A 12,705-nucleotide genomic window follows, 5' to 3' on the forward strand; every position below is an offset into this window, starting at 1 on the left:
ATGCCAATGCATTATTTTAATACTTTTAGCCATCTTTAAGTAAAATTGAATTCATTGTCAGTTAATTCTGTTTTGTATGAAAAGTTATTTCGGAAGAAATCCGTAAAAAGTAAAACACTATTATTGGTTGCTAGGGGTCTGGGGTCCTAGCAACTAAATTACTAATATATACGTGCGTTACTATGGAAATCAATATGAAATATGACATTTCAGTATTCTATATTATTTTTTCATCGTTTAAGCTAGTGAAGTCAAGCTTATATGATTCAACAGAAAATTTAAAAATGTTTTATATAAAAAGTTCTTTTCATCTAATTGTAACTGTAATTACTATTTTTTTGAAAAACCGATGTATTTTAAATTAAAAAGGAAATGCATTCAAACTATTGAATCTTCAATACTCGTTTTGTCTCCTTTCAAAAAACTTATTTAACTACATTTTAACGGTAAAAATATAAAATACGTTGTATTAATAAAAATCACACTTCCAAATAAACGTACATTGTATAAGTTATTGTAAAAGTGTTTTTTTTTTTATTTGTGAACGTGTTTTAACTTCATCTACTGTTAAAATTCTTTACTGATATTTGGTAAGCACGAAGTATTTGTAAGACTTTATAACACTGTATAACACCAATTTTATTATTTAAGGGTGTTGAAGACTTACCTCAATGTCCATGCCGCGGACGAGGGCACTGTGAGGTGGTGCAGATCGCAGCAGATCGCCGCCAAGCGTGTGACGTCGTGGGTCGTCTCTTCGAGCCACGCGGCCTCTGCCACCCTCAGAGGGAGCTCCTGTAGAGAAGAAAATCAGGAAATCATTACATAACTGAGTTAATTGGTTAAAGCATATTGGCCCGATACCAGTGGATATTCTTTTGACCATGTCCGATGCTAATGGGATCATATAGGCCTCCACAGAGTGGAGGTATTAACAGGTTTTTGTTTTTACGCGAAATGTATTTTAGCCACTTGCTCAACCTATTAGGTCCATACTCTGACTCCAAACACAAATTGAAAAACAGTATGTGAATTTGCCAGACCCATGATTCGAACCTGGGACCCACGAGATTATAAGCCGACGTTTATGACGCTCGGCCATCACGGGCGTAGTGGGTATACGGGCTAAAATCCCGTCGGGCGTCGTAAATTTTCAAATATGATTTTTTCCAGTAGGTATATTATATATCTGAGGTGTTTTCAAGTTTATGTATGTTCAATTAATGTATATTTAAAACAATAGAAGAATTCAGATATCAAAAAATAAGCTGCAGTATGAGCATTCGTTATTATTACGCTTTTTCACAACTATTGTTGTGTAGCTAAGATGCTGAGGATTAAAGAAATATTACTAGTGCAACAAGTCATGCTTTTAGAGAATACATACATTTGCACACATAGTGTATGAGTATGTTATGTTACGCGCAGTGGACTCAGTCTCAGTAGCCTATTGGAGAAGAAGACCAACTAATAAGGCCGTAGAGCACCACTCTATAATATATAATAACAGAACAAACAAGGGTACGAGATATAATAGAATTCGCTAAAAATCTTAAATGGAAATGGACAATCGCTGGAGAAATGTATTTATCCAGTAGCACAAAGAGGTAGATTACGTCCGGAAGATAGACAACATAGTTAAGTTCTACAGACGTTTGTAGCAATGCAACTCAAGAGGGGAATCAGCTTGTAGAGGCCTTCATCGACAAGTGAATAAATTCGAACTAATAAATGATATTAAACTTTTTTGTAAATACTGTATATTGAAACGAACCATGTAATTTTAATTAGACAACAAAATTAACCCACCCACACGATACCTATTTATACTCATGTCCCCCACATCTTGAAGCGGGCCCACCTACCTATCGCTAGGGTTAAAGGCAATGTAATGGTTTACAGTAGTGTTTCCTAAAATCTACACGGAAATTATCATTTATATGTATATCAATCATCAAATCACACCAAATTGCAAAGCATAACCACATAATTAAAATACTCAATAGCCCTGAAGTAAAACATATTTTTTACTATTAGAGTAAATTTGTGATGTATATTAATCACACTTAGCTAGTCGACCCTCCACACCGGGCCCCTCCTATGCCCGAGCCACCAGGCTAGAGCCCAGTCAGGCCCTCCTCCCCTTGTGGAGGTCATGCCTACACTATAAAAATATATTTGTGCCTCTATAAGAAATGTAGCATTCTAATGGAAAAGACAGTTTGGAACCAATGTTTGTGTTTTTTATCTACTACCCACAATATCGTTTATAATATGAGTTATTTCGAACTGTACCTACACCCAGCCTGATCGAAATGTAATTTTGAATAAGTAGTCAATATAAATTAGTGAAACATTTATAATATTAACAAAAGCTTTGTTTCCAAGCCATTTCGATGGAATTCTACTCCGTAAGCCCCAGTTCGATCAATAAGCTTTCTAAAACTTTCGATAACAAATCATGTTAGGTACCGAGTGAAATTCTACGTAGCTTTGGAGTGTCTACCCACCACATGCATTATGAAAGTTATGAACTTGAGAAAACAAATAGTACAAACAGATATCGTGTTATAATTATGAGCTAATCCCACTTCGACGCGTATATGTGTTACCTTGAAGTTAGTTATTGCGAAATAGGTGAGCTGTTCAACGACTATTGATTTTCATTATTTACGGGGAACTAAAGTTCAGTAGGCCAAGGGTGGCTAATTTACATGTACGATGAAAGTGAATAGTCTGTTATGCCAATCTGCCGCGGGCTAATGAAAACTTGCAAACAATTTATGAAGGCACACTTACCTATCGCGTGCGGACATAATGATAGGCTATATAGTGAGCATTCGCTTACTAAAGGACGCAGCATCCCAAGAATAAAAGGGCCCTAGTAAACTTTTTTTTTATTGATATATGGGTATTTTATACAAATTTCGTCGTTTCGTAAAAAGATGTATGCAGAAAAATGTGGTTGTAAAATCATAACTACATTGCAATAAGTGTGCAAATTGAAAATCGCATTGTTGTAAAATTCTCGTAAAGACCTCATGTGTCCGAACAAAGCTAATTAAATATTTCCAAAGACAATATTTATTGAAGTTGAAAAATAAAGTCTACCTACATTGCAATAAGGGTATCATTATATAAAATGTCTTATATATAGAACTTTCTTCACAAAAATTATCTTAAAATAACTTGAAAAATAAATCTGTAAATTGATAAGTTTTAGCTTTAGTTCAGGGGTACCTTTACTATGCCCAGCCCCTAATGTATGCTTGATCACTGCTCGTACCCCTACAAATCAAAATCGGGGCATTTTTTTAAACTTTCTCACCCAAATAGTCTAAAGCTTCTCTTTAGCTCTTCTTGTTAAAAAATCCTAAAATCCAAGTCGAGCGCACTCAATATTCACGTACGGAAATATAGAATAATACCACCCGGGGTCGGGTGTACCCATAGAGGTATTAAATTAAAAGAGGGGCAAGGAATCGGCTTTCTCATACAGCCGAATGAAGCAGGCCGACAATAGCCGATAACTTACGAGAAATAGCGACGCGATAAAAAAAAATCAGGGCATCACAGAGGATTTACTTTGGTCATTATAACGTATCCATATAATATAATGTTAACATTCAAATTTTGCCACAAAATGATTACCAGCCCGCCCCACTATACTTTTTCGCCTGCTTCACCATACTTTCATATAACCTGCCGCCCCTAGGGTGTACCCCTGATTGGTAACGCTTGCATAGTGCCTGCAAGGTAGTTTACACATGTCGTTACTCAAAATTTATTCGACCCTATGAATAAACCATTGATATTTTTAGTAACGTATGTACTTTTCCCTATAGTATTCTGTAAACATCTGAATATCCGGACCCAATGATGGGGACGGGAGGAACGGATAATCCAAACTATTAATGTTTATTTCATTTTAAAATACTCCCATATTATATTTCTAATGCACATTATTATTCTATATGTTAAACACCTATTATTTACTTTCAAATCTGTAATTTCTGCATAAGTAGTTTTGCTGGCTTTACAGCCTTCAGCAAGGATAATCCACAAACTTTATAATCAGTACCTCGCTATTGGAGAGTACTGTATATGTTAAATAAGATTATATGAGATACCGTCTACTTTCACGATTATTATATATGTTCACCAAGTATTCTTTAAAAGGAACTATGAATTTTTGGTACAAGTCGGTTACGTGGAATACAGCGGCAAACACATTTTGAAAATACCCGATATACTGGATTATTTTTCGGCCATGGCCGATCCTAATAGGATCATATGGCCTCCACAGAGTAGATGTTTTGTATTACCAGATTTTGTTGTTTAATATAATAAAACGCAATTTTTTTGTAGCACTTATTCCACTTTTAATCAATAAATTAGGACCGATTTCGTCCGCCTCAGAGGGACATTTTTAACTTTTCATTTTTCAGTTGGAAATGTCCCTCTGAGGCGGACGAAACCGGTCCTAATTTATTGATTAAAAGTGGAATAAGTACTACAAAAAAAATGCGTTTTATTAAATTAAACAACAATACAATGCAGTTCCACCATGAATGGATAGTTAACAAAATAAAAGAAATCAACAGATTTTGTTTGTTACGAGAAATGGATGTCGGCCACTTGCTCAACCTGTTAGGTCCATACCCTGCCCTGACTCACACACAAATTGAAAAACAATATGTGTACTTGCCAGATCCAGGAATCGAACCTGGGACCCATGAATTTTTAGCAACAACTATTGAGGCCTCATTTTATCAAACAGTAATAATTTATTAACATTGAACAAAACGAAACAAACCCCCCCCCCCTTGCAGCGTATTAATCATGACGCAAACATAATTTTTGACAATAGTAAAAAAACAGAAGGCATATTAAATTATAAAGAAAATAAATAATAATCCACGATAAATAAATGCGAAATGTACGCACACAAATGAATGGCTCGTGCCGTCATCTAAAACAAATACTAGCATCTTGAATATCCTTGGCAGGTATAAAAAAGGACTTATAAAGCTTATGTAGGAGTTATTAATTACTTGGAACAAGTAGGAGGGAGCGGGGGCGTTTCATCGTGATGTTAAAAATTAATGAATTAATTTTGTTAAACAACTTGACTTTACTTTGAATATTTTATACTCTGTTTTGACTCCATAGTTACCAAGTCAACACAATGCCACGAGGCATCAACCGAGATGCTGAAGATTAAACAAGTAGGTACAAATAATATAGATATAATTAAAAAAGAGTTAGTTTTTGTTTCACGTAAAAATATTGTTATATTTTGAAGAGTTAATTCGTAACTCATCAACTGTATACTTCCAGTTGTTTGACCGAAATATAGCATTATTCACTCGAGTATTAATTTAGGGTTTTAACCCTCTTATCGGCAGGGCGTCCCTAGATAAAATGCCGCCTCATTTTTTATAAGTACAGTATTTTTATCATAATTCATTAGTTCAATATCTACGAAATGTGTTTTTTTTTTTTAATTATTTATTAATAACCATGTCCTTGCTTTTTTGTACAAGGTGGTTGTTAGTAATTTTGAACAATCATAAACACCCAGGCTTTGAGAAAAACACATAAATGTTTTTGTCATGACCGGGAATCGAACCCAGAACTCTCGGGTGGAAGGCCAGCGCCTTACCCACTGCACCACGAGAGCCGCCTCTAAGAAAGGTGTTGTATGACATTAGTAACAAAATATCAGACTAATTATTCGCAAATCTGCACATGTCGTTTTCGGTAATCAAGGACGTCGAAGGGCAACGGAAGTAAACTAGATATCGCGAACCCGATAAAACCAGTGAGCTGATTTTTTAAATGGAAAGATATTTTTGTTATTACTAAGTTTATGTAACTATTCTTATATATTCCAAATGACTTTCCTCGATTTGCCGCCCTTCGAGTAACTGCCGCCCCCAAGCGACGCTCAATCTGTCTACCCCCACGGGACGTCACTGGTTATCGGACATTTTCTTTTTCGCATTTTAATATGAGAATTTTTTAAACACACTTTTTGCCCTGATGCTATTTTATTGTAAACTCGTGTGACGTGCAGGAAAAGACAAGACTCAATTAAATGGAAAATTGCAATTCAATGTAAAAAAAAAAAATTACACATATTTTATAAAATTGGACGACATTAACGTGAAGTTACAAAAATTATTACAACTGGAATGAAAAGTATAATAATAGAAACACAATAAATTTAATCCGTGTCACGAGATGTGACCGCAAAGTCGCAACAAGTTACGCAAGAAGCAACTTGTTCGAGATTAGCATTACACTTATCTGTGTACAGAATGGCACAACTAAAGATTCCAGTCATTAACACTTTCTCGTCAGCATATTTTTTCTACATTTTAATCAATCCGCTGTACGTATTTTTATCGGTACAAATTATGAGCACATAACCGTGCCCGCCTTAGACTATAGATACATCTAGACGCCACCCGTTGCATTGCTAAATGAAGCCGCGTGCCTTGCGTTTGGCTTGTGGGCGAGCGAAGGCATTCGTCTACAAATGTTCGAGACCATAGACCATTTCGCTAGTGCTCGCCCAAAGTGCTCGCACTAGACGTTCAGAATTAAAATATAATTTTCTATTTTTTACGTTATATAGTATTTTTAAGCGGTCAAAATGCAACCATTAGGTGAAGATATCCATAATTTAAGTTATTTTAAATAAACACTAGGTCACTGATATTAAAATATATAATAAAATACAAATAAATTATCACGAACATGTACCTATCAACTTACCTATGAAACGTAATACCATCTTCTTGCTTATCAGTACGGCTACCACATTTTAAGACAACACACAGAACCATCTTTTCTACTTAATTAACTAAAAATATTTACCATTGACTTTATGTTTAACACAAAAAATATCAATTTTAGCAACTCGAGCTCGCAAGTTATCGACGCTATGTGAAGCGTTTCGCCCCGATTTGATGGCGATACTTTTGGAAACTAGTTTACAGATATGTAGTACACTTGTAAAAATGTATCCGCAGAAATGTTTCCAACCTTCCTCCAAATGTAGATATTTCTTAAGGGCCCATATGCCCAACGAAGGTCAAAGTGGAGATTTTATGGTATTTTCAGGGCATAAGCCTGGACATTCCTTAAACGTTGTAGATAATCTATTTATATAATTTTGAAACTTATTAACCTTTATATTTATTTTAAACATTTGATGACTGCATAAAGTATTTTTATTACATAAAATAGTATTCTTTTAAACTTGGCACACTAAACACACGTTGGCAAATGGAGCTCTGCAGATTGGTCGAATGCGACTGTTTAGTTTGAAAAAAGCATTTGCTGTTGCAATCGAAAGTTACATGCTTCTCGGGCTCTGAGTCGAAGACGTCAGGTCTATACCCGCTCGCTAATCGCCGTATCCAAATATCTATTCGTTTCGAAGGTTAAGTGTGACTGTCGCTAGGTATATGTGCGCGGTCTTCATATGCAACACCGGATCGACGTTCTTAGAAGATTTGATTTATGGCGAGGCGAGTTTAGATGTGAGAGCCGGCTAACCGTCACTTTGTCGTGGCCGATATGCTTATCTCAAGAGCGACAATAATTGTTATTTGTGTTCTACTTTTTAAGTAATCAACTACTAACGAGTTCTGGAGTGATCGGAATCCCTTTGACGAATGTAGTCTACTTATTATAAATAACTACGATGAGCTTTATTATATTAGTCGCAGTGTTGCCAACCGTACTATAATTATAGTATTTGTACTATAATTTTGGTCCGCGTACTATGTACGATATAAAATAGGTATAGTAGCCCCAAAATACTATAATTTTGAAAATCGTACTATAATTTAATATAAAAGTACTATAATTTTGCCATTTCGCAATCGAGTGGTCTTCGAAATTTTGGAAATCTGCGGCCCGCGGCGAAATATTTTTCCTAAAAAAACGAGCCGACCATGAAAAATATATTTTTCCTAAAAAAAACAAGCCGACTATGAAAAATAGGGAACATGCGGCCCGCGGCGAAATATTTCTCCTAATAAAAACGAGCCGACTATGAAAAATTGGGAAAATTTTCATTTTCAACAGATGACAACGCGTACTATATTTTATCCCCAAATACTATAATTTTGGAGGCTCTGTACTATAATTCCACTTTCAAAATATGGCTAAATACTGATTAGTCGGCAATGTGGAGACTGCGGCTGGTGAACTGGTGTGAACCTGACGACAGGAGTAGAGTGTATCAAGGACGGAGGAAACCCAAAATAAGAAAGTGTCACAGTAAGACCTATTAATAGACTGACTATTCACAATAATTGCATCACCGCGTGTTGCTTGGACACACAACGCCATGCATAAAAGCATTTAATGTCGTTACTTATGTAAGCGAAGCACACAGGACAATAATAGTATGCACGCATAGCCCTAAAGACAGTATTCTTATGTTTATATTCATTTTCTGATCTATTTACTTGGCTAGAGTGGCGAAGCCCACTCCTTACGAAATATATTTAAATAATAACATCTACAAAAATAATATTCTGTATTTTTGATAGGTACGTAGGTACCTATATGTAGGAATATATTAAAAATTGACTGCCAGCTAGACGGACATGACCTACTCCTCTTCTTCTTCTTCGACCATGTCAGATCCTAATAGATGGGCCTCCACGGAGTGGAGGTTTGTATTGACAGATGTTTTGTTTTTACGATAAATGGATGTCAGCCACTTGCCCAACCTATTAGGTCCATACTCTGACTCATACACAAATTGAAAAACAATATGTGTATTTGTCAGACCCATAATTCGAACCCGAGACCCACGACGCAATAGGCCAACGCTTAAGCCACGCGGCCATCGTGGGGTATCTACTCCTACTGGTATAATACTATTGGTACCAATACGTAGCAGAAACCAAAACAATCATGCAAAGGCTTCAAGTAATTTGGTAAATTTCACGCATAGAATACATACAAACAATTAAATGTCAAAAAATCGGTGTGTGTACTTATGTACGCGCGTTAGAAGTTATACTTCTTTGGCGTAAGAAAACAAAAACAAAACTTGTGATAAACTAGATTCTTTGGCTAGCTCTTAATTATCTTGTTAAATTACACACTCAAGAAAAAGGACCGCTTATTGGAACGCCGTTGGTTTCTTTCTACACACTTTAACTTATATTACTAAATTATATAATGGTTTCTCGTTGTTTTAATTTTTAAAATACCAACTGTCACTGACGTTTAATCGTTTGTTTACTTAAGGAATTGCAAATGGCCGACAATAATAAATTCGCTGCCTAGGCAACGGAACAATTCTAACCGATAATATTATACTGTATACTCGTCACGATTGCAGTATCGTACTGTGGCGTAAAGGTAGTGCGTTCGGCTGATAACCGAACAATCGGTGATTCGAATCCAATCGAGTGCGTTTTTTTTCGTGTGAAAAAATAAATTATGTGTTACATGTCACACGCCAAAAATACACTCTGATCTGATTTCCCTAACGCGCCAAAAGAAGTATAACATCAAAAAACACACGCACACAATGTCAAAACCGCTGTCATACTATCACGTTACCTAAGGCACTTTGTATGATATGTAGACATTTATTTCGGAGCGCTGAATTTATCCCGTGGTCTCGTGGTTTGAGGGTCGGACTCTGTCGGACCTCAACAGGCACCCATTACCACTGCTTAGTTATATCACTCGTAATAATCGTCCAATGCACTTAAACAGTCCTCGTTCTTGGACAGCTCTTATTTTAGTTGCCGACCCAAGTTCTCTGTTTCCAGCTGCAAATAATGTTTTCGTTGTCCTAGCGTTTTAGTAGGCCATAATTTATTACTAATTGTAAATTCGTTGTATTTATGCTTATTGAGACAGTTAATATATAATAATCTCTTCTGATCCATAGCATATAATATTCCTCACTGCGGTGAGGTCAAGATATTTGTTCATATGTAAGTATGTATAACCTTTTAGAATCCTTAAAATGCTGAGAAACGCTACTCGCCCTGCACGTAAAACGTAACAGAATAGAAAAACGCGCGTTTGAAGCGCTCTAAAAACGCGTGTGTGTAACAGAAGTAAATAAAATATTATGTAGGTCGCCCTCGGTGGAGTAATAGACAAAACGCCTGCATCTAAAAATGCGTATTGCGAGTTAGAATCGCGGGACTGTATTCAATTCTGATCTTACTTTTACAGCGTGTGTTTGGATTCAGAGCATGAATCCAGTGAGTTACTCCTAGATTAGAAATATTCCTCGTAAAAAATAGATATCTCTACGTGAGCTGGCCAAGATTCACACTGAATTATAGAATCAATAAAAAATAGATATTTATTCAACATTAAAATTGTACGTTACAATACACAATATTGATTGTGCATCTTATACCTACGACTAGAGATTGCAATACCGAATGAAAATATCAATACCGGTATTTCTTATCTAATACCGGTATTCGTTAAACCATAAACATACAGAAGTAGGTATTATCATATCAGTATATATATATTTAAATCTCTTTTGAACATTATTTTATAGATAAAAACCTAGCTACATTTAGTATGTAGACCTTTAAAAATATCTATTGATCATAATAGTATAGAACTTGTGTGTTTTACAAATAATTTGAATATATTGATAGAATTAATTAAACCCTCATTGAGGCGAGTTCATCAAGTGTAAATAAATCTGGCTCCAGGAAAAGTTTTTTTTTAAATTCAACCCTTTTGCAGACAACAACAATTAATGGAATGATTGAAAACATTTGTCACGGATGTTTTCTATGTCGAAATAATTATTGTTAATTCATAGCGACAATGTGTGATGGATTTTGTTTTATTATTATTTCACCTGTTGGATTCAGGTAATAATATACTCGTGTTTTAGCAGGACATATCTTATACATGCACTTAATAAAAGTGAATTCAATTCTGATTACAGATGACTAAAAGTATTTCAAATGTCTAGTTAGTCGGGAAGTTAGTTAAAAATCGATTGCAAGATTTGTACTGGACAAACAACCACCGATAACCAACCAACGATACGAGCTAATAAAAACGTTGTAAAAATACTGTATGCACACAATAATGCGGTGCGTCGACGAAACGTGACACTTGGAAATGTTGGCAATCACTGGTCGGATCGTCAAATATTTTTCTGTCTGCGGTATAATTTTAAATTCTATGTCACGCGAATGATATAAATACTAATTGGTCAGTCAGCGCACTTAAGTACATATACTACAATATACACCTAAAACATAGCACGTACACCGCCCTGAAATTAATTATTCGCAATAACTAACTTAATATTTAACATTTGTGTAAAACTGTAAAATAATATAGAACACGAATGTGTAAGTGTCGTATATGACGTCATCATCCCTGGATTCGTCATCCAGGGGGATGAGGGCCTCGAGTAGGACCGCAGCCGTTTCAGACTCGGTGCTGGTGAATCCGCCACCCGGTTTCTCGATGCCGCACAAGAGGCTCATCGGTCTGAGTCCCAGCCTCAGTGCACGGTATGGAGGACCCCAGGGGTCCGAACCTCCCTCAATGGTGACGAAGTTACGCCAGTAGTCTTTTTTGGCTTGAGTAATCGCTTTCTTGTATTCCATTCGGGTGGATTTGGCCATGGTTGCAAGGGGATCGATGGAGGCAGGTGGTTGCTTGCGCAGGCGTGCACGTTGATGGGCCTTGCGTGCTTTTCTGAAAAGGTCACGCAGGCGCGAAACATGCTGCGTCCACCACGGCGACTGGCTTGGTGGCTTGGGCTTGCAGCGTCCGAGTGAAGCTTCGGCTGATCCGGTGATGTCTTCAGTCAGTCGTGAGGCGGCCGAGTGTAGGTCCGGAAATCGGGTTCTAGATGTCCTGTCAAGCTTTTTGGAAAGCACCTCTTCAAACTTTTCCCAATTCCCGTCGCGCGTTCTAAATCGCTTTGAGGCTTCTCTTCCCATCGACACGGATCACTCATCGTTGCCTTCCGAACAGGAGATCAACCACATCATACGCACGTTGATTGCTGGCAAGGCCCCGGGCCCGGACTGCATTGACAATTTACTTGTCAAACGCACATGGGCCATCGCCGCGCCAGAGATTACAGCCCTCCTCAGTGACTGCATCAGAAGCGGCACGTTCCCCGACTGCTGGAAGAGGGGCTTACTTAAGGTAATCCCCAAAACTGGCAGCCGAGAACCGTCTAGCCCCAAAGCCTACCGCCCTCTAACACTTCTGCCCGCTCTGGGCAAAGTGCTGGAGAAGCTACTGTGCCACAGGATTGAAGCCCACCTGGAGACACACTCGCCGCTTTCCGATAAGCAATTTGGATTCAGAAGAGGCAAATCAACAGTCGACGCCATAAGGAACGTGATTGCCATTGCTGAAAATTCTCGCCGTAAATACGTCCTAGGAGTTTTCCTGGACATTGCAGGTGCGTTTGATAGTGCGTCTTGGCCTCTTATACTTCGAAAGCTCCGGCTGAAGAGACTACCAGGAAATTTGTTCGCGTCAATTCAAAGTTATTTCACCAATAGATCGATCGAGTTTCGAGTTGGTTCAACCACAATAAAGAGGAACACCAGCATGGGATGTCCCCAGGGCTCAGTCCTCGGGCCCCTTCTCTGGAACGTACTCTTCGACGATCTCCTTAGAATTCCGCTTCCAACCGACTGTACT

At 37.3% G+C, this 12,705-nt stretch overlaps 1 protein-coding gene across 5 annotated transcripts in view; it reads right to left on the reverse strand.

Annotated features, from left to right (window-relative positions):
* Nucleotides 1-12,705, reverse strand: part of LOC147079327 (coiled-coil domain-containing protein AGAP005037) — a 608,924-nt gene that overhangs the window by 362,860 nt on the left and 233,359 nt on the right. For all 5 annotated transcript variants that reach the window (XM_085940028.1, XM_085940056.1, XM_085940051.1 and 2 more), the window contains one exon: nucleotides 668-795. In XM_085940028.1, coding sequence (XP_085796154.1) covers nucleotides 668-795 — 128 coding nt within the window. The remainder of the gene's footprint in view (nucleotides 1-667; nucleotides 796-12,705) is intronic.

Source organism: Rhyacophila brunnea, unplaced genomic scaffold (assembly GCF_057557595.1).
Source record: "Rhyacophila brunnea isolate RB1 unplaced genomic scaffold, BYU_Rbru_1.0 scaffold_1, whole genome shotgun sequence".
NCBI lineage: Eukaryota > Metazoa > Arthropoda > Insecta > Trichoptera > Rhyacophilidae > Rhyacophila > Rhyacophila brunnea.